Source organism: Halichoeres trimaculatus, unplaced genomic scaffold (assembly GCF_033239565.1).
Source record: "Halichoeres trimaculatus isolate MK-OKI-2021-1 unplaced genomic scaffold, fHalTri1.1 fHalTri1_scaffold_19, whole genome shotgun sequence".
In the NCBI taxonomy this organism is placed as follows: Eukaryota; Metazoa; Chordata; class Actinopteri; order Labriformes; family Labridae; genus Halichoeres; species Halichoeres trimaculatus.
The window spans coordinates 24,074,509-24,098,238 of NW_027437197.1; the positions used below are offsets into that span (position 1 = coordinate 24,074,509).

The 23,730-nt window shown below is 40.4% G+C and overlaps 1 protein-coding gene across 1 annotated transcript in view; it reads right to left on the reverse strand.

Annotated features, from left to right (window-relative positions):
* Positions 1-1,366: 1,366 nt before the first annotated feature.
* The window catches only part of asmt (acetylserotonin O-methyltransferase), a 33,938-nt gene continuing 11,574 nt past the window's right edge, over positions 1,367-23,730 (reverse strand). The window contains exons 7-10 of the mRNA XM_074695145.1: positions 23,356-23,474; positions 11,372-11,512; positions 5,082-5,204; positions 1,367-2,151 (exon numbers count right to left, since the gene is read on the reverse strand). Coding sequence (XP_074551246.1) covers positions 1,928-2,151; positions 5,082-5,204; positions 11,372-11,512; positions 23,356-23,474 — 607 coding nt within the window. The 3' untranslated portion in view covers positions 1,367-1,927. The remainder of the gene's footprint in view (positions 2,152-5,081; positions 5,205-11,371; positions 11,513-23,355; positions 23,475-23,730) is intronic.

Consider the following 23,730-nt stretch of genomic DNA (forward strand, 5'->3'; position numbering starts at 1 on the left):
ATGTGGACGGCAGTCACATATCACTCTCGCTTCCCTCCCTCTGGTTTAAAGCATGTTGCTGACGTCACGTGTGATTCATTCAGGGACCATCAGAAATGTGAAAATCTGACGAGAACGTCCACGTAGGACACACGCTTTGTAAATGCCAGACATTTAAAAATAAGTGCGTCTTTGAACGCCCCACGGGTTTGGGATCCAGATTAATCTGCGCTACTTTTTATGACGCATTAATTTGCGGTGTAATGAATTAATCTAATTAACGCGTTAAAATGACAGCCCTAGTTATCAGTAATCACTAATCATGTAATCAGCCATTCTTTCTGTTTGAACCGCAATGCATGATGGTATATATTGCTCATACAGTGAGCATCACTATTACACTACTTATCAAAATGCATTGTGGGATACATTGAGTGGACTATATAGTGAATGACCATGCTCACTCAGATTTCTAACAGCACTACAAAATAGCGTATTCACTATATAGTGCACTATATAGTGCACTATATAGTGAATAGGGAGCGATTTTGGACACAGCCCAAGATTCCTTGCAAAAAGAACATGCACAGAACACAAATTAATGTTCCTTTGGATGGGGATATCCCGATAGGTGTATACATGACCAAATGTTCGAGTTAGAATAGAAGGAACCCAGGGGAAGATTTGGGGTTTTTAAAAACCAGAAAAGGAGCATATATATTCCAAATATGAAAGGGTGAATGACTGCATGTAAACATAGCCAGTTTTACAATCAATAAGAGAGGCATGAAAAAGCAAAGTCCACTCTTCTTTGGTAGTTTTGGAGTTAACATCGTCTCAGGAAACAATATACTGAGGGTCTTAAAAATCAGTCAAAATCCTCTGAAAATGACAGGCAGTCAATGAGTTAACATACAGGATTTAAAACTGATGTCAAATTAAACTCTTTCCTATCTTTTGCTGTCTAGAATTGATGCCCTTTGTTAAAGGGTGTTAGCCTATCAGAATAAACTATTTAACACAACAAGCTGCTAACAACCTCCTTTTTTAAGTGTCCCCAAATCATCATCATAATGGACATTGTTCCATTACACAACGTTTTTTCAACTAACTCCTGGGTTCTGCAAAATGTTTGTACTCAATTTAAGAGCAGACAGTTTCAAACCAAATTGACTCACAGAAACAAAACAGTTTTGGTTTACAAGCAAAAGCAATAATGACTCTACAAAGATTCAACACGACTCTTAAGTTTCACGCCATCTTAACTCCCTCAAGCTTGTTTCTTTATGCATCTGGAGTTAAAAAAAAATCAAAGTGGAGAAAATCAATTAATGTGGGTGAAGAAACTAACACAAGCTAAAATAACTACTGGAGCACGAGCCACTAAAAAACAGAGACATTTAATTTTCTCAGGAGCTTGTTCACAAAGTTGAGGCAGAGGTTAGAGTTGTGTTTAAACTTTTAGTGGAGTGGAATTAACTCAGATTGATGTGTTATTGGTTAGTCAGTCAGATCAGTTTAGTTGAGCGTGATCAAAAGGAGGCACATGACAAGACTGAAACAGATCTACATCCATGAACTGTGTGAGAAGCCTTTAAATAAGAAGATGGTAGAGACGCAGCAGTGAGCAGGTTTAAGTTGTCAATAGTGGATTAGGAAGCTGTTAAAACAGATTCAGAAAGGAGTTTTGTTTCTTGCATCAACGATGAGGAAAGAAGTCTGACTTCACTGGAGAAGGCAGGATGTGTTCTCTTTAGATGATTATGGACATTTTAAGTGTTTCATGGGTAACAAATACAAAATCAGGTGTTGGTAGACAGAGAATTGGTTTTTAATTAAGTTTTACATGAGACACCTTAATTGGAAATTTTAAATCTAAATGTTGTGTGGCAGCAGCTTTTAATCTAAATGAAATGAGTTTTAATTCCCAAGCCAGTCTTTGTTTCCCTCATGAATCAGTCTCTTTGTGTCCCAGCACAGCGTCGTAGATCTTCCCAGTGAGGCGGTGCTGGATGTTGGTGAACCCAGCGGCAGCCAGCAGGGCGACGTACTGAGCAGCTGTCCTCTCTCTGCCCTCCGTTTGCACCAGCATGTTCAGAGAGTAGAGCTGCGCTGTCAGCGGGCCAGAGCCGTCCTCATGAAGCAAGGCTTCCACCAGCAATACAGCGCCACCTACAGGATGGGAAAAGAGTTAGGATTGTTGTTTTTTTTACAGCAAGTTAAAGTTCAGAGTAACTGCAGGATTACTGCTTACTGTTTTATAACATCTGAGAGGTACTGTGAGGGGTAGCTGTTTGGTGTTGGTTGCAGTGACACCTGTGGCCACAGTTGGTACTTTTTTTTCAGGGATGAAAACACCATGACCCATTCTTGCTGTGAAGTCTGTGAGGGCTCCCGCACTGACTTTCTGAGCCCTTCGTGTGTCCTTTCCATAAGTTGACTTAGGCCGTGTTTACAACGCCAAAAACGTTCAAATCCGATAACATTTCGTTGTGTTTTGGCCTTGCCTTTAGATGAGACCCCGTTGCGTTTTGCCCGAAAACGGAAACTTTTGAAAACGCTCTCCAGAGTGGAGTGTTTTCGAAACGCTCTTCCATCCTGCCTCGTACAAACATATAGCAGAGCGTTTCAGGGTGAAACGCTGATGTCACTGCATGTGCACTCGCCATTTCAGGTGTGCAGCCACAACTTCCAATTAGGCCATTCTGGTCCAGTTGGTGGCAGGAACGCACCTCAAGGTTGGATTGCCAATCGTCTCACACAATAAAACAGCAGAAAATGAAAGAACAACCACAACAATGATGGATGATTTCCGAGTAGCATATATACACACATATATCCACATCGCCAACTACTGGCCTTGCATGGCCACTACATTGTTGTGACATGTCCTCTTGGAGTCGTATGAATGCGGATCGTTTTCACGCCATCCTCATGTAAACGCGATGGCTTTTGGAAACGCAAAGGAAGAATCTTTGTGGGAGTCTCCGTGTAAATGTGGCCTTAGTGTAAGGGAATTACCCATAGTTCATGCCAATGCTACGGAAAACCATGGAAACACAAGGTTCCCAGGGAAGCCCATTTACATGGCAGGGTAAACACAGAAATTTAAAAAGAGAGATGGCCAACAAGAACCATAGAAATTAAAACCAATGTTGATTGCTTAAAAAATAATAGTCTACCTGGCTGCCAAAACAAGAATGTATAAATAGTCCTTAATCTGCCCAAATCCTTGTTTCTTAACACAGGCTGTGTGCTGTTCAATTAGGCTAATATGTTAAGATTTGCTATATTCATATTCCTTTCAGTTCTGTGGATAAACTGGTTTGACTGAAGGACTGTATCAGCAGAATTTTCAAATATTTTAAACTAATAATTGTTGAATAATAATTCCTGATGCTGCTCAGGTGAGCTACACAATGATGTGCAGGTTGTATTGGAGGTGGTGAAGTGGTGTTCCAATCCAAGTTACACAATTTTGAGTCCTTCCAGACCCATGCACTCAACCACTTTCCAGGTGATCTCAATCAAGTCCATAAGGGTTCAGGGCTCAGTGTTTAGTGGGGGACACATAGGCCATGTCCACATGCATTCGGGTATTTGGGAAACCACATGTATTTGTATACGTGTAGGCCAGTGGCGGCTAATGGTTAGTCAAGGGGGGGAGGCTCATTTTTTCCCGGCCTACATCATGAAATTGTTTATTCATCAGAACAAGGACTCTACCCTCCGTTCTGTTTTTAAGAAATGATCTGTGACCTTGTCGTACCAACCAGGTGTTTTTTCCAGGGATTTTAACCAGTGCTTTCTCAATGGCCAGCAGGGCTAGACTGCTTAAACAGCCTTGGCCCATCAGACTTGGGCCGCTTTAAAGAGGAGACACTCCTCTCTACGGAAGATGCGCAGGTTATACTTCAAGATCACTGACTGGCTCATTTCACTGTCAATCAAAAAGGGATTCGGCCCCAAACAGATCATCCAATCATCATGCAGAAGCCCAGCGTCCAGGCCAGCCAAGCCTCATAGACCCCCAGAGACACTGAGCGTCCGATGGGCGGGTCAAAGCCCAGCGCTTATCCAATGACTGTCCAGTTTCCACTGAAGTCAGAAGACGCTCAGCGTCCCACTGTGTTAAAGCACCGAGAAGCTGCGGGGATGAATGAGGCCCTCAATCACCTCATTTTATTGACAAACTTTCAAGTCCTTTTAAATGAGTGGGCCTACTCAGGATTTGTTTTCACTCCATTAACTCTTAAACTCTCTTAGTTCTTCCCATCTCTTAAAGCCAGTCCAGCTCTAGTATCGACCATTACAATGAAATGAATCCAAGGAATTGTTTTCTTTAAGGAAAAAAAGCCTTATCTTGCTTCTCACTTGGTTATCTCACTTCTTACTGCTAAACTTTGTCAGCTAGTGTAAGTATCATTAAGGGGAGTCTACGGACATAGTTTCACGTTCTCTCCTGAAAATCCAACCCAGAGAAATGGCATTAAGAAGTAAAACATTTTGAGTCACCACAGCGCCTTTAGGGGATGCTGAATGGCTGCAAATATTTTTATGATCACAAGCTGAAGGGCAAAATTTCACCAAGGTTTCGTGTGTTTGGAAAGTTGGTTCATGTTGGATCAGAGCTCCAAAGTCAGAGTGAAACTCAGACACAGGTGAAGATTATCTGACTCTTAATTACAGCGTGGCTCTACTGCATTGCATTTACCCAAACACCAACACCTGAACTTCTCCTGCCATAACAACACCTCCACTGTGAAGAGTTTAAGGTGAAAAGGTTGTATTTTTTCCCTGTAATATTGTGCTTCTTTACTTCATCTAATTTGTGTTATTCTTCTCTCCCTTTGTGTTCAGAAACACACACACACACAAAAAAAAACACATGACAGAGTTTTCTTCTCCTGATAGTGTCTGCTGCTTTCGTGTGTGAGCGTGTCTGTCTTTGATCAAAGTCAGAGGGACAGATTTTTCTGGGATCAGCTGCATTGTTGGATACAATCTGCCATCTCATTTCAAGCAGGAGAAGAAAAAAAGTACTCATCCCTTTCACACTCAAGGACACACACACACACACACACACACATATCCACACAGACCCGGTCTGCAGGCTTTGTAGACTCGACTGAGTAGCTCTATGCAGCGTTCGTCGGGCCAGTCATGGAGGATTCTGGCAAGGATGTAGAGGTCAGCCTCTGGGAGGGGGTCTTTGAAGAAGTCTCCTAAACAAACACACGAACAGGACAAATCAAATACACTGTCCATGAACTTTCTGAGACATGAGGATCTTTGGTTAAATCATATCATGTAATGACTAATTCTGTTAACGAGCCTCCCTGTGTTATGGCCATGATTCAATTAGTGGTTTACTTAGTCAGACTGAATTACTGCTGAGAAGTGATGTCTGCTGAAATCGATTTATGTCAGAAGAACACGAGCTAGCAACATATTTTTATCTGCTGTTTGACATTCAGTCATGGCACAGTCAAAATGAAAATGTTTGGGGAAATTTGTACTTAGAATAGAATAGAATAGAATAGAATAGAATAGAATAGAATAGAATAGAATAGAATAGAACTTTATTGTCATTGTAACAAGTACAACGAAATTCAAGTCACAGCAGCAATCAAGAAAACAAAAGTAAGAAAGTGTATAGAAAGTGCAAAAATGTCCATAAGAAAATAGATGCTGACAATTTGTCCATCATTGTCCATTTCAGCCAGTCTCCACCTCCAATGGGTCCAGGACTGAGCTTCTACAGCAGTCTGTTCAGTCTCTGTCTCCTGGGTCCTGTCTGCTCACAGCAGGTGAAGCTCTTCCATTGTGGTGTTGGTGTCTAATGTTAGCTCCATTAGCCATGTCTGTGAATAGCATGATGCTACTCTGCCCTCTAGTATTCCCTCTATTGCTGGGTTAGCACAGCTAGCTTGTCCATCTTATTGGAGATAGATCTTACGTTCCCAATAACGATGGATGGAAGGACAGGTCCATGTCGTCACATCTTAGCTCACACCTGGGAACCAGCACGTCGTCCTCACCTCCTTCTCCTCATCTTGTGGGAAGACATCAGGCCCTTACACCAGTTAGCATTGACATGCTACAGGCTGCTAACAGCTGAGTTCACATGTAAACAATGCAGCCATGGTTACATGTAGGATCTCCAGACAAACACAGGAGAAAAAGTAGTAAAAATATCACATAAGACACAAAAAGTTTGGTGTCCATGACCAACAAATGAGCCACACAAAGTAATGATCGACTCCAAATACAAAGATGATGAAAAAGAGACGAAAAATTACAAGAAACAGACAAAGAAGAGAGAGCTGCTGCAAAAGGCAGCCATAGCCAACAGGGCGGCGCCTAGCAACTTCTGTAGTCTTTTAAACTTACAATAGATGTCAGCAGCTACTGACAGTTTCAGCTGCTAATGCAACACTTCAGGAACTACTTTAAAGATCGTACAGTTAATATGTTCATGCACATCATCTGCTCATTAGTGAATAAAATCCTCACAGTCTTTTGCACAGAATGAATCACCCAGAGGTAAAAATCCAAACATCAGTGTTTCGAGGATTTATCTGCTGCTGTTCGACCCCATCGTGTCTGTGAGAACAGTGGGGGATGAGGAATTGATTTTGGATCTGGGTTTTTAAGATCACAGGCTGCTAGGAACTCTTCCCACATCGAATGTTGGGTTAGAGAGCTGACAGTATAAAGCACAAGGATCAGATTGATGGTTTAGTACACAGTGCTTGAGTTGATTCTACTTTGGATAGAATTCAGTACTAAAACAGAGATAAAATAGAAGCACGATTGTTATCAACAATGTTAGATGTACAAATGACCGTATTGACATGAATATAGGACAAGGTCGTTTTCATTGAAAACAACGTGAAAAAAGTGTGGTTGTCTTATAATCAGGGAATAAGTATTGACACATGCGGATTGTTGTGTGGGTTGCTACACGACAACAACAGAGAGTGCCAGCTTTTTATAGAGCCAGGAACCTCACTGTGGCTGCAGTCATCTGTCAATCACAGCAGAGACACAGTAACAGGAGATTAGACACAAGCCCCGTTTCCACCAAGCAGTCTGGTTTAAGTCAGTACGGGTTGGCTTGGTTAAGCCTGGTCCTGTTGGCGTTTCCACAGCCAACTGTGCCCCCTTGTGGTATGTGTCGTGTAAGCCGGAAGCTGATAGCCGCACCAGTTAAACAACAGCGTGACGCCATTGCAGGGCCACACAGTGTATTCCGCAAATGAATCCAACCATGAAAAAAACGCAACACAAGCTTTGTGTCAGAGAAGGTTGTGTGCCGCCAGGAGAAATACAGCAGCTGTTGCATGGTAAGTGATGATTCTTTCGACCAATCAACAGCCTGCGGGATTGTAGCTCCACCTTCTGGTATCAGATCAGTTTACTTTGGCACCCCAATAGAAGGGTCCCAAAAAGTGGGACAGCTCGTCTCGGTTATTTGGGGATTGATCAGTGGAAACGCTGCAAACTGTGTGCTGTGCCGAAACTAACCAAACAGAACAGAATCACATGGTGGAAATGGAGCTATAGAGAGGTGTGCTGATTGTCCGAAGCAAAGTGGACCAAAAGTTAGGCAAGTTTACACACAACTGAGACAGAGATACAATGCTGATTTTAAGATGATGATGATCAGTGCAGCAGAGATTTTAACACCTGTCAACACAGAACTTAGTGATTGGATTTAAAGCCAAAAATGAAAGCCGTCTCTTTTATTTTAATGATTATCTCAGAATTTCAGTACAAATAGTTACAAATTTTTGTTTATGGTCAATTTTGGTCTCAAGTCCTTTTCTGAAGATTGGTCTTGTAAAGAGCGGGGTCATCTTATAATCAGGGTCATCCTATAATGGCCTCAATAAGTTCATATTAGAGGATGAGGATGTACTGTTAAGTGTGTCACAATTCTTCAAAATAATCAACATACCGTTCCTGGCACTGCACTAGAACTAAAACAAGAGATTTGTGCAGTCACTTTGTTTCTGAAGGAAAGGAGACTGATGGTGGCAGAAAAGATGTAACCCTGCCAAATCCATGTCTCAGATACTCACTGAAATTTAATTGGGTATCGAGTGTCAGAGGTGCCAAGATCAGCACTTGTTCTTTGGCAGCAAACAAAACTAGATGTATCGTGTTGTTGGAAATTATCCTGAAAAATAAATTAAAGAAGCTTCTGTCTGCAACTTCATTTCACTGCTGCATCGTGGACGCTGTGTAATGACAGAAATATGTTGTCACACCTGAGCTGGTGCAACAGTAAGTCAGTGACAGGTTTGGATTTGCTTGCACTGCAGGGTGCTGAGTCTTTTCTGCTTTTATAGTTTAGGTTAGGGTAATACAACATGGGGACCAAGAAGCTTCAAGAAGCAAGACACTTTTCTACATCCCCATAATAAACACTGCAAAAGCTGAACTGTAAGCAAGCGTTTATGTCTAATCTATAGAAAAACAGTCTTATTAGACTTAAGGTGAGCGACATTCACCTGACAAGTCCAAAAAAATATCTTATTTCAAGATATCTAAAGGTAAAAAATGACACCTGAATTTCTTGTAAAGAGTCACAAAAATCTACCATTAAGGCAAGCAAAAAAAAAAAAAGATAATAATTGTTAGGTTTCTTGAAATAAAGTTTTGTCTTATGAACCCATGAGCAGACTTTTTCCCCCTCTCCAGGAACAATTCAGGCATCATTTTTATATTTTAATCCTGAAGTAAGACTTTCTCTTATTGAATATAATCCCACTAAACATTAGATGCTTGATGGGCATGCAGATCACATCTCTATCACATGTGTGTCCAAGACCAATTCTGGATGTTTAAATTAGGTCCACTGTTTGGAAGTCTAACTATGAATCCACTTAAACGTGTACATGCAGCTCAACATTTGGACGTCAAGTCTACGTCTAAGCTAGAGTGAGTGAGTTAATGAGGTCACTGTGCAAAGAGATGTTCAAAAAACGTCCATTCAACCCTTATTTTTGGACATCTAATTTTAAACAAAGTAATATTTTGTTTGTTTGTTTCCATTTCTTGTTTCCACTTTAATATGTTTTCCTGTAGCTTCATTTGGCTCAGCAGCAGCTTTGAAGAGGAAATGTACAACGCCTTTGTCTGTGTTTACTGTTCTCATCTGCTGCTGAGAAAATCAAATGAAGCTGCAGGAAAATGAACAGGAACAGTCTGATACCTTCAGAAACTGGACTACGGTTATACACATAAACTAGAAATAGGAATGATGGCTGCAGTGGGAGCAGCAGTTGGACAATAGTTCAGTTGACAGGGATTTGGCTTTGGAGCTGGAGGGACGCTGGTTTAGGACAGTACTGTGGATGTCTTAAAGAACTTTTGACAGATGTCGGAAAAAGACGGCATCTGGAGTCCATCTCTGTTCCATCAGAGATTAGATAGATTCCATCTTACACTGGATCTGTTCTGTTGCAGTCTGTCTACGTGGCTGGTCCGTCATGTCGCAGGTAATACACAGCCATCCTATTTTTGCTGGACACAGAGCTGTGAGGCATAAATTCAGCATAGGGAAGATCGAGCGGGACAGGAAGTTGTGACCAGGAACTTCCTAAAACCACCCAGTGACTTTCAAAATCAAACAAACTGTGTCAAAACCAGTTCATATTCAGCTTGACTACGATGATATATGGACATAATGAGTGGAGCCAGACCAGGAGTCGGCAGGTTTGAGGTTTTACCCCAACATGAGTGAAGAGAGACTTATCAATGGAGAGGGAGTGTGGGAACAGAGTCTATGACTCCATCTGTCTGTCAGTCATGCAGCTTGTTGGACTGAACACGCAGCCAGTGTGAGTTGACATACGCAGTCAACACGCAACAGAGTCGGACTGCAGATATATCTGGTGTATTCAAATCAGTGGCGGCTGCTGGTCAGTCAAGGAGGGGAAGCTCATTTTCTTACGGCCTACATCATAAATTTGTTTATTTATTTAAACCTAAATTCTACCCTCAGTGTCAGCTTGTTAGTAGCTGGAGCTGCTACATGAGACTACGACAGGCTGTAAGTGTGAGTGACAGGGGGAGAAGCTCCGCAGCTGGAGCTGGAGCTGCTTATTGGTGAAAAGAGAGAGAATCTTTAAACACAACGCTTTTTGTTTTTAAGAAAAGTAAACTCGCTGGGGATCGATTAAAACCTCCAGAACAGTCCAGAACAAGTAAAGGTAGAATTTAGAAGATGCTCCGGTGGAGGGTTATACTTCAAGATCGCTGACTGGCTCATTTCACTGTCAATCAAAAAGGGATTCGGCCCCAGACAGATCATCCAATCATCATGCAGAAGCTGAGTGTCCAGGCCAGCCCACTGCCTTGTAGACCCCCAGAGACGCTGAGCATCTGATGGGCGGGACAAAACCCAGTGTTTATCCAATGACCGTCCAGTTTCCACAGTGGAACAACCCACTCTACGCTTCCCGGCTGAAGTCAGAAGATGCTCAGCGTCCGACTGTGTTAAAGCGCTGAGAAGCTGCAGGGATGAATGAGGAGGTGGAGCCAGTTACCTGTGATAGGTAGCTGATTCTGAACAAAAGATGAAGAATTTCTAGTGCATATTTTGTCAATGAAATGTACACACAGCAGAACATATCACCACTTTTTGGGGATATTTTAGGGGAAGCTGAGCTTCCCTTGCAGTCTTAGAGCAATCGCCACTGATTCAAACGTCTCCTTGCTCAGTGGGATATGACAATTTTTACTTGCTCAGATTTCAGATTTTGCAGTATGTCTCACTTAAAGTAGCATTAAAACAAGTAGCTTCCTTGGTGGTAAATGTAATAGTACCCACCCTGGGCTTTCTTTTGAAATTTAAGAAGTGGATTTTTTTTTTTTCTCTCAGTGTGTAACCCTGTGGGCAGTCAACATAGGAAGCGGGGATCCCAAAAACTACAAGACCAAACTCTCCGTCTCATCACTTCATTGGCCTAGTTTTTATTTGCAGTAAAGACATACCTGGCAGGCAAATTTCACACTCCACAGTGTAAGGTTTTATATTTTTCTACTCTGAACTCCTCCCTGTCTTCAGATGTCTGTACCGGCCACTTCAAATACAAGCTAATAATTCCTCATGAAGCATTTTGCAGGTGGAAAGAAAGAACGGTGAGAAAGAATGGATTGCACCTAAACTTTAACCTGGGAAAACTACAGCTAAGACTACTTCTATTTTTGACTCCCGTGTGTGTGTGTGTGTGTGTGTGTGTGTGTGTGTGTGTGTGTGTGTGTGTGTGTGTGTGTGTGTGTGTGTGTGTGTGTGTGTGTGTGTGTGTGTGTGTGTGTGTGTGTGTGTGTGAGGCTGTAAATGATGTCAAGTGATTTCACCCTGTCATGATGACGCTACCTTGGTGGAAGCTAATCCTCTGGTCGCTCTCGGTGACAAAGTGTTCCCTGGATGTACGCACCACCTTGGGGAGGTCAAAGATCGTCACAGTGCATTCTGGGTAGGCTGACGTGCACTGCTTGGCTAATGCTCCACTGCAGCCTGGAGAGAATGAGAGACGGAGAGCGATTGAGAGGGAGAGATGATTACATTTAGTCACAGCACAATGAATACACTCAACCCTCATTAAGGTAGAGCATCAGACACAAACACACACACAAACACACACAAACAACACAGAGTCACACGAGTGGAACAGATGCTCCAAGGTACGTACCAATTATTTATTCGCATGATTCGTATGTGGCAGCTTTTGGAAGATGGTTCATTTAACGGTCATGCGAATAAAAGAGGGAGAATCAGGCTGAATTTTAAGTGTTTGTGGAGAAACATTCCTACTGAAGGCACACGATCACGCACTCACCCTGTCACAGTCATATCTGAGTTCATAAATAAAAAAGAAAACGTCATTGTGGTAAAAAGTTTTCAGTGGCTCATGATGTTTATCGATGTTTTGGATGAATAATCTCAGCGACTAAAGATTTGACTGGAGCAAAAGTCTGATATTTGGCTCAGAATGTGTTGAGCTGATCAGCTGAGGTCCACAGGTTTAGGTGTCGACAGAAAGAATGAGATTTCAGATAAAAGAGGCCTAAAAGACTTTCCTCTGCAGGGTGGCTGAGCAAAGCCGCAGAGATAGGGTAAGAAGATCAGGCATCCAGCGGGAGCTCGGAGTAGAGCAGCTGCTCCTTTTCATCGCAGGGACCCGGCTGAAGTGGTTAAGACGTCTGATAAGGATATCTACAGGGGGCTTTTCTTTAGAGGTTTTCAGAGAAACCTGGGAGGAGACCCCAAGGTGGACTCAGAACTCACTGCAGGGATTACAAAGTATGTTCAGCGAGGGCACCTTGGGATCCCCCAGGAGGAGGTGTGCTCCTGGGGAAGGGGACTGGCTGGATTGACTTTGCTACATCGCAGCACGACTTGGCTTTAGCTTAAGAAAATGAAAGAGTGGATTGATGAATCACTGATTTAGTATATTTACATCTATGTCTAGCACATTGCAATATGAAGGGCACATCAAAGACTGGGTGCTCTGATACATACAATGTAACAAGCAAAGTTTTAATCCAGAGTAAACTAGCCTACGAAGGGTGAGGGCTAAAAAGTAAAACTACCATTTTATTATCAGTAAAGACTGCATTAATGAAATACACAATCATACGTTTGACTGCATCTCATTTTATGACGGTCAGTGAAGTGGGAGGTGGTGAGCTTTACAATTAGAATGTGTATGATGTAGAAACTTTTGTTTTAGGGTAGGCTTCAGTTTATCTTTATTATTTTCAAAAAATACATAAATAGATGTGGTATATATAATTTCCAGTCCAGTGTTGTCCCACACAAAAGAAAAAAAGAAAACCAGACAGGGACTGGCAAAAGAAGAAAAAAACTGCAATAGAAAAAAAGAAAAAGAAAACAGAATGAACACAGTTTATGCGCTCAAGAGCAGACTGTATGAGGGGTGTCCTGATCTAATACACTGAATGGCATCAGCTCCTGATATGGCTGTTTTTAGAGGATCAGATAGTGTTAGATCTCACGTAATTGGGACCAATCCAGTTTTCACATGTTTTCAGCACCTTCACGCTTTATGGCAGCTGTAAATCAAACCATGTTGCAAACATGTCCGCTTTGTGGGACTACTTCCCTATGGAAAGCAATGATACTAAAACAGCGTCTCCAACATTTGTAAGGTTAGTGTTCCCTGAGGAGGTTCCAACATGGCTCACTTAAATATAACAAATATTATTCCTCATTTACAACGGAATCACCCAACGGGGTACAGGATTTATCTGAGGAAGGTCTCGGATCGGTATTGGCAAAACATATCATGTCATGTAAACCCAAGAGATGGCTGTGTGCAGGGCTCGAATTTTTTTTTTTTTGCTCACCAGCCACTGTTTCCCAAAGAGTTACTATCCACTCAGCTTGTTCACTAGCCACAATTTTGTTGTTGGATAAATATGTTTAATATGATTGAAGCCGACTATGACATGTTCAAGTTTACTTGAACTTGATTTAAAACCTTTTTAAATGTAAATTGAAATTCTCCTGCATTTGGCAGGTTGGTAGATGTTAATGTCAAGCCATGGTTGTGAAAATCTCAGCAGATCAGCAGTTTCCACATATGAATGATTTGGATTTACACTCAGAACTGAGTTTAAGTTGATTCAGTCTCAATCTGAACCAACCTTTTTCAACTTGATAACATTCCAGTTTCCTCTTTTTTTTATGGGTTCATGTGCATCATTAACGCTGACTTGCTGTTGTTATAAATCTGCTTGACTACATGTATTAGTTAAAGTTAGAATAAATTATACATCAAGTTGTGATTGTTTTGCTTTTATAACCCCTGTCCAAACTATCTGTTGTTTTTTTGACTTTGTGAAAATCAAATGTCTGCCTTTGTCAAAATTTCTCTTGATTCTTCTCTTTTCATTTTTTTCTGTCTTTTCCATTTTCTCAGGTTACAGCAGATGGCTACCTACCAGTGCGTCTGGTTCTGCCTGACTTTCTGCCTGTTCAGACAAACATGTGTCTTGTTGCTAAGTGCTCTCTCATTGTGGATTCATGTTGGCTTTCTGTGAACAACAAAGGAAAGTTTCAACCTGCTGTTTCAGAGCGTCCTGAGATGACTTTTCTTGTGATTTGATTCTTTAAAACTTTAGAGTTGATTGATGGTTGATTGATTGGAAGACAAATATGCCCCATGGGCGCACAGATGGTCCGTCGGCATGAGAATAGCAACTGCGTCAGCGATTCAGTCGATAATAGCTCCTCTGTGCTGCATGTGGTGGACCTGTTTGTTGCTCTTTGTCTTGTTTGACATACTTTCCACACAGACGGACTGCAAAATGATGGAATGCATGAAAACATTCAAATTTCAACTTGATGCGTTGGCAGCATTATCAGCGGACATGCTTCATAAAGCAACATGAATACAAATTGAAAAGCTGTGAGGTGGAAGACAGGATCAGAGGATCTAATTCTGAAAAACCCGTAAAGTCATCTACACCTCAGTGTGTGTGCACGCATGTCTGTGTGTGTGTTTGACTGTGTTTGTGTGTGTTTTGTATCAACAAGACAAACTGTCAAGCCTAGTGCGCCCCTCCTAGCATGACCTGCTGCTACTGTTCCAGTCAGTATTCTTATAAAGCTTTTCTCCTTGTCTCACACACACACACACACAAATACACACACACACACACACACACAAACACACAGGTACTCTGGCTCTCACATCAAACAGGGGTCGGCAGAAGAGAGAAATCAAAGAGCAACAAGGAGGAGCAAAAAAACAAACAATACACTGTAGAGGACCCCAAGCTAACCCTGCTGCCGGGGTTTGTTAATGAAATCCTTTGATGGGCGTTTGGGGACAGTACAGTGTGTTAAATATATTCAATGTTGTTTTTGTATCTGTCTTTCTATTTTTGCTCTATTTAGGTTTTGTTTACTGGCACTATCTTCATGTTGTCTAACATACAGGACATCGGTTTCTGAGTGCATCAAATGTTACTGAGATCAGTGGTTCTTAAATGGTGGTACATGTATCCCTGGGGTACATGAGGGCACTCCAGGGGGTATGCAAGGTGCGAAAATGTACATCCAAAATATAGCATCCAAGCAAAATTATTTTTCCAATATTAATTTAATCACTGTTTGAATCAAAAATAATTTTAAGTTTATTAACTGACGAGTACATTCAGGAGGTTATTCTGTTCCACCCCACCCCAAAAAGTCTTCCTCTGATACCAACACAAATAAGAGCATTGTGGTTTAAGTGTAGCAGCAACATTGCTGACACCACGAATGGACACGGGTTAAGAAGGCAAAACCAGATCTTGCAAACTTCCATCAATACTTTGAAAAATACGCCTAACAGAATTTACGTCCACAAGTTGTAACACACCCGAGACAATGGGACTTTTCTGCTGGGGGAAATTAGCCAACAGTAGCATGAAGCCTGCACATCCGTAGCAGCACATATTTTATTTCAAATAAAGTTTATGTATTTTTAATGAAGAAATGTGTATCTATTATTAAGGTAAAAATTTTGGTTAATTTTGATACCCAAAGAGGTGACTTTAACTTCACAATTGTTTCTATGTGCACTAATATTCCCTTTCAAAACTGTCTTTAGTTATGTTTATTTGATAGTTGATGTAGATGTAATTTATTTTGCCAATCTGATCAGATTTTTCAGGGTCAACAAAAATATTTTATAAATCAGACACTAATAGTACAGCACTTTTTTTTTCAACCAAAACTGCTTTAAGCTTGTTTGGGGTACTTTGAAGAAAAATCATTTCACAAGTGGTACATCGCTGAAAAAAGTTTGAGAACAACTGACCTAGATTATAAGTATTTACCAGAGTTTCAGAACAGTCAGTATTTTACTGGAATGTGTTGACTTGTTGAAACAATACAAACATACTGGATCAAGCAGCAACCTCCAATCTTAAACTATGAAGCATATGTGCTTAAACCTGCAGTTCTTCCAGAGTCCACCTGAGGGCTGACTGCAGAAACACCAGAAACAACATACACACCAGTTCAAAAAGCTGATTTTTTACACAAAACAGCTTGGATTCTGAAGAGTTGAAACATTCAGTTTGGTATTGCATTCACTTTAAGAAAAAAAATAAAAAACCTTCTGTTTTATGACATTACTATTTCATAAAAACAGGAATTTATTTATTTTTGATTTTCCTGTTTTTATGTGATACTATCTCTTTCCCTTGAGGCTCAACTGCATGACTATTTGCTGCTAATTAGAGGTGCAGGATTAGATAAGGTAGGCTTTTAATGTGTTTTAGTTAATAGTTACAGTTTTCATGTTTCTTCATTGATGACAATCAAAGATTTTCAGGAACTCCTTTGCTTTTCAGATTCCAGTTTTTATGAGATTGTTTATTCATTTATTCATTTTCTGAACCACTTATCCTGTTCAGGGTCACTATGGCTGGAGCCTATCCCAGCTGTCATTGGTGAGGGGTGGGGTACAGCCTGGACTGGTCGTCAGTCGATCACAGGGCGGATACAGAGACAGACAACCTTTTATGCACACACTCACACCTACAGGCAATTAAGAGTGACCAATTAACCTGATGGGCATGTTTTTGGACTGTGGAAGGAAACTGGAGGACCTGGAGAGAACCCACCCAGAACATGCAAACTCCACACAGAAAGGCCCACCGGCTAAGCTGGGATTCGAACTGGTGAGCCTCTCACTGTGAGGCTGCAGCACTGTCACCCCACCATGCAGCCCCCTGTGTGAGATTGTATTTCATAAAAACAGGAAATTCTAAAATAAATAATTTCCTGTTTTAATGAGATAGTTATGTCGTAAAAACAGGATAATTTATTTTTTTGGTTGGATGCAATATGCCACTGTAGACGCACACTGTACAGAGAGTTAATTTTTTTCCTGACCTGTTGTTTTTGAGGCTATCAAACTTACTTCTCCCCATACAAAGGCATGGCTGACTGGACTGACAGGGGGGCACCCTATAGCTGTCTGCAAAGAGGCTGAAGACCTGCTTTTTTAACTCATCCTGACTCAAATGAAGCTCAGGTTGGATCAAGCATAGCCAATTATGGCTGTGGTTAACACTTCAGAACTCTGGATCAGAAATAAATGGCTGATGTCATGGATGCTGCCTTCTTTGGTTACACAGTCTCTGTACTGGATGTGGTCACCAATGGATACATGTGACTAGTTCTGGATCTAAACTGAACTGATAGAGAAACCACTGAGAGGGAACTCCACCGATTTCACCCATCAAGTTTGGTTAACTTAAAATAGAGACTGTTCATTAGCTTGTGAATGGGTGTGAGTCTCTTTCAGGGAGCTTTGTTTTTGGTAAACTTGGGTAATGGAGTCTAAGAAGAAGAGACATTTACCACAGCAAGGAGCTAATGAAAGATTGTATCAGGTTGCACAACAACACTGAAGTTAAAGTGTTTGTGTCTTATTTCTAACAAAAACTACCTTATTAGACTAAATATGAGTCATGTTTACCTGACAAATCCAGAGGGAGGAAAAAGTGGTGCCTGAATTGCTTGACTTTTTACACTTTATAAGCATTCAGGCCTGAATTTTCAGATGAAACACTTGGTTATGACTTTTCTTGTGTCAGAAGTAGAATCTACACAACAAAAACTCAGATCTACCAACTGTATGCTGCATTAACTGTCAAAATATCTCATTATCCTTGATAAAAGACACATGAACGTGACAAGTATAAATCCTATTCCAACAAATTAAAAGCAAAAACTAACTCAAATGAACATATTGATGACAAATGGCTGGCAGCATCCAGAGAAGTATCTTCAATCAAGGTAATACGTATTTCAAGATCAGTTTTTTTTTTTTCTGCATTGGCCTGATTTTGTTTTCCAAGACCGACTCTTCTGCATGTGGTGTTTGGCCTAAATAGCATAATTCGTCAAATCTATGAATAAAATCACTGTAACCTTTGAGTTGATTATGCATATTTCAAACAAAACATATCATTACAGTGTGTGTTAAATGTCACATTAAAATACATGTAAAGGAAGGACGCCTCGCAGACCCTGAAGAAACAAACCACCTTCTCAGGACAGGCTAAAGTCAGTGTGTTTGCAGAAAGTTGAACAAAGAGACAGTGAGACAGTCAGGAAGACAGACAGGGAGACAGACAGAGGGAGCACCTGAGCAGCAGGTGTGTGCAGACACAACAGATGCTGAGAGCATCTTCCTGGGACACCGCAGTCACTCCCTTTCACACTCCTGCTGTCCACACTCCTTTTGGTGATGCACCTTAATGCATAAACATGAACACACAACCCCGTGTCGAGAAAGTCATGGAGGAGAGGAGAGAGCAGACAGGGAGACCGTGGAGATGTGTGTCCTGTGTGTATGTGTGAGAATGTGTGTGTGGGATCTGCTTTCAGTGGCTTCACAGCTCCCCTGTGTGGTTGGCTGTGGTGTCACACGCCATAATCTCACCTGGGGATTTTGGATAAGTGCCAGAGGCTTTTCCTCGTATTCTTGTGTTCACATCATATTTTACCCATTTGTTATGTGGGTTTTTATGGATTTTAATTCATGGGTGGGGAAAAATGAAAGCAAAAAAAAAAAAAAATGCCTCTGACTCTCTTTCCACCTTTTTTCACTCATGTCATGATATTGAAACAGGAGCTAAAACCTTGTGTGACAAGAGGTGATTTATTTCATCTTATTTTATTCAAACTTGTCACATGGCTTGTTTGTCAGCGTTTCTTTGTCACACCATTTCTGTTTTTCTTCAGTCTTATTTTTCCCAACTTTTCTCCAACCCTGTACCTTTTGATCTCTGTGCTGCACTTTTGCACAACACCTGCTGTTTGACAGCAATTTTTACAATTTCTTGATGTGAAAGAAAACAACAAAGGAAAATCCTTTGAGGAAGCTCCTTTTTCACCTTTAAGACCCTGAAAAAGACTTACTATTTCACTGACAGCTGTTTTTCATTTGTCTGTGATAGAAGTGAAACAAGTTGTGTTTTTTTTTACTGTAAAAAATCATCTTGTTGCTGCAGCTTTTTAACCTGTTTTGGATTATGGAGATCTTTTGTCCATGCATGCCTCTCCACAGTGTCTCTTTATGGTTGATACTTCCTACCATGCCTCCTTGAGGAATATAATGAACTGTAAACCTCTGACCAACCATTGTGAGTTGGACTCTCAGGTTGACTGACCCAGAGGCTCACACGTTGGTAAACTTTTATCTATAAGGCAGCTCTTGGCCTGCTTCCCCACTACTTATGTGTTTTTATCATGTAGAAAAGTAGCAGACAGTACTCTCTGTGTCCTCAGGAGCTCACATTATGCTCTCTGTCCCAAACGCACAGATAGAAATTGGGGAAAAGGTCTTTAGGTGCTTTGCACCCTCAGCTTGGAACCAGTTGCCAAATGACTTAAAGCTCAAGGAGCTAGTTCCTTAAATGTTTTTTAATCTAAAATAAAAGACATGGAGGCAGGTTCTGTAAGATGTCAGTGTTTTAGCTTGGTTGTTGTTTCCTAGAATGTGGTTTTAATCTATAATCTTGTGTTTTGTTGTCTGTACTTTGTTTCTTTTTGTGCTACCTGTCGGTAACTGAGTGTTTTTGCTGCTGCCTGTTTTGGCCTTGACAAAGAGGTTTTTAATCTCAACAAGGCCAACCTGGTTAAATTAAGGTTAAATTAAAAAAAAAACAAAAAAAACATTGGAGCCACTCCTCTCCTTATATTTTTTTGATTTTTTTTAAATTGGTTTTTTTGATTAATTTATTTTCTAATATGCTAAAGTACAGGACTTCCCGATAACAAAAAAAAAAAAAAAAAAAAAAAAAAAATTGTTTGCACAACATAATGTGGAAATGAGAATATGAGGAAGCCAAATGCTAATAACAAAAAGAAAAATAACAAAAGAAGTAAATGACATATTTGAAAAGGAGTGAGCAGCAGCATAGCTTGTTAAACTTCACCTCTTTGTCTAAAAATAAATAATATATACACCTATACACTCATATATATGCACATAAATGTTCATATACATATTCATATACCATGCATACAGACATATATACATACATACATACAAATGCACCTATATACACATATGCACACACATTTATATAAATACATAAACAGTTAAACAGTTGATAATAATCATGAATGATCATTATTTATTTTACCCTCTAAATTACATATTTTGCACCTTTCTGAACTGCTGATATTTGGACTTTGCTCGAGTTCCTCACTTAGATTATTTTATAGCTTGACACTGGAAATAGAGAAACAGAAGCTTTTTTTGTTGTTTGTATGATTTTGATTTTCAATTTATGTTTCCCTCTTTATTAAAAGCCACCCACCCAATTTTTAAATAAGTTTTTGATATTTTCTGGGAGTCGTCTGTTTTTTGCCTGATACATGATGATTGAAGTTTGATATGATATGATGTCAGAGTAACTTTGACTGTTGGTTATGTTCCAAGTAGCTTAATAGTTCTTAATGCCCTTTCCGTAAGATGGTGAGTGACTGCAACAAAGGTTTTTACGTTTTTCCTCAAGGCTCAGCACAGTAAAGTAAATATGGCATAACCAGTGAACTGTAAAGTGTACAAAGAGAGTTATGATCCAATGATTGTTTTGCTTTCTGTATGACTGCATCGCTTCCTGAAACTTCAAACTGTACAAGTTTGATGAGTGGTTTCCAAGTCAACCTATCATCCATTTATTCATTCTTTTTCATTTCATATGACTAATACTTTCATACTGAAGGACAATCTGTTGATAAGGCGTTGGCACAGGGTTTAGGATGTCAAATCACATCAAGCCAAGCAGAAATAAGAGCTGTCAGTGCCAATCAGTGATCTGTTTAGGAATTATCTCATACTTTGTCCCTTTCAGCGCTCAGTAATTAGGCCAGCAGTGACTTTCTGCTTCCTGCAGCAGCTGAGTTAAAAAAAAATATTACCCTTGTTCTTTGGAGTGACACATATGACTTTGAAATACTGATCTAAAACCAGATGGCTCAGCTGCATGGGAAGAGATGTGCACTTTGTATCAAAGAGAGTTAGAAGTAAGTCAAGTTTTAGCCGCCATATGAGTGAAGCATACAGGTGCAGGTAAAAGGATGCGCTCTCACATCCTTTTACCTGCACCTGTATGCTTTGCTTGTATGAGGTCACCTGCACTAACAGAGCCAGCAGAAGACTGTTTTAGAGTGTGGGATTTGCACATTGTAAAGACTATACTTTTATTGAAACCTCACAATTTGGAAGACTGTCCTCAGATAAAAACCTTGAAAAATAACACAGTATATAAATATACTTTGCTGTTAAGGCCTGTTTATGAAGGGTTTTGTTTACAGCCCGTGCAAATAATCCTCTGGTGTTACATCCCACATCATTTCTCTGATTTCAGGTCAGGGATTTCTGTTTTTCAGTGCAAGCCTTTGTGCCATGATGGCTAAATTGTATATTTTTTTCCTTATATTAACCTCACATTTCTGAGTTTTTGTTTCCAAAGTAAATTAAGCTATACTTGGGCGCAATGTATCAAAATAAGGGATGGGCATCAAAAAAACGGTTCTTAATAATCTTAATGACTTAAGTTTTAAAACAGAATTTCAGCTTTCGTCACACAAATGGTGTGCATGGTCCCACGAGGTTTGCCGTTGAATGGGTAGCCTAGGTTTGAATCCAGCCTGTGTCCTGTTTTCCACATGTCAATCCACACTCTGGCCCTGTTTCCTGATCTATCCACTGTCCTATCCTGTCTCTGATTAAAGACATAAAAAAGCCCCAAAATAACTTAAAAAAAAGAAGAAAAAAACTAAACAAAACAAATCATAGTTACTTTTTGTTTAGAAAAATACTGAAAACTCTAAATGTCAAAATACTAACAGGCAAGATAAAAGAAAATTAATGTGCAGGCTCATGGCTGGATTCATTTATACAGCTAGGTTCCAAACATCTCAAAGCATTGCTATAACCACTTTGAGACACTAGATGGCCTACTTCAGTCAGTAACATATAACAAAACAGTACATCAATGTAAAGTGACATGAGATTTTTAGGCATTTTTATGTGAGTAGTTTCATATTTATTCACTTTAAAATCAATAAAATGTTGCTGACACAGAAAACCTGTAAAGCCACTTTTGTAAAAGAAAATTCACAGGAGGAATTTAAAGGGAATCGATAGAGAATCTGATCCAAAAGCAGAATCGATAAAGGCATTGGTATCAATAAAATCTTATCAATACCCATCCTTATGAATGACTGTTTGAATGTTCTGTTTTGTTTTCTTAAACTTCATCAGTGCACTGAACATTTTGTGAAGAAAGAATCGTGATCTCAATTATTAGCAAAAAAAAAGAAAAAAAAATGATTCATATTTTTTGCCAGAATCGTGCAGCTCTACAACAAAGCCATGTCAGCAATTACCCTTCAAGACAAAGCGGGGAAACAGACTGTTGTGACAGACATGGTTGAGTTGGTCTCAGCAGGTTAAGCCTCAGCTCTGTTGCCTCCAGTTCTTGTCAAAAAAGAAACTTATTTTGGTGCAGAGGAGCGCATACCTCGAGTACTTTTACTGAAAACTCTGCTTTGAAAAATAGAGTATCAGATAATCAGATACTGAGGAAGATTGAGGAACGTGTTTATGCATTAGCATATTTAGACCAATCAAATTCTCCCCCAATTTTTTTTTTTTAACTTTTATGTTTTTGTGTGTAGGCAACAACCCCATATGTCGGTACCTTGAACTGAACACAAAGTTTGATGTTTTATGTATTTATTCAGCTCTGAAGGGGAAATGAGGGGGGAAAAACGGGTTATGACATCATTCATGGCGGGGGGGGGGGGGGGGGGGGGGGGTTATAACTGTTACTCATGAGTCTTACGTGGTGAAACAATGACTAACAGGTCGGACAGGAAACACGTGTGGAGGTGACTTTGAGTTGTATGTGTAGGTAAGCCTGTCTGATTTACCAACACTCATTAACTTAGAGGAGCTGGTGCAACATTTTTATAAAGGTCATGGATGACTGTGTTTTGTGCACATTGTACTGTATAAATATGTGTGTGTGTGTGTGTGTGTGTGTGTGTGTGTGTGTGTGTGTGTGTGTGTGTGTGTGTGTGTGTGTGTGTGTGTGTGTGTGTGTGGAGGGGGGTGCATGTGTGTACGTTTGTGTGTCTGGGCCAGCTGTCTCTACGGCTAACACATGACACCAACAGTTTTAAATGTTAATGACTATGAACTCACAACCTTATGGAAATGAGAGATGGTGTTTTGATGCCGACACACACACACACATTCACACACACACACACATTCACACACACACAGACATTTCCGCACACACACTTACCTCCAAGGTCACAAATGATCTTGAAAGGCGAAAGGTCAAAGGCCGTGACGACGTCTTTACCGCAGATGTTCCAAATGGAGTTCATTAACTGCATGAATTTCACCATCTCTTCATCGGACCTACACACACACCAACACACACACACACACACACAGGAAAAGACTTAGCACTGCCTCTTAAAACTTGAAACAAAACTTTCCTTCTTTATCAAGCTGTCACCCAAGGGTCTGTTTGCTCTATGCCCAAAATAAATAGATGAACACACACACACGCACATACACACACATGCACACACACATTCTCCCTGTCTCCAAAGTCACTCCCCATGGCGACACAGTGTGTGTGTATGTGAGAAAAGGAGAGACAGGATGCAAC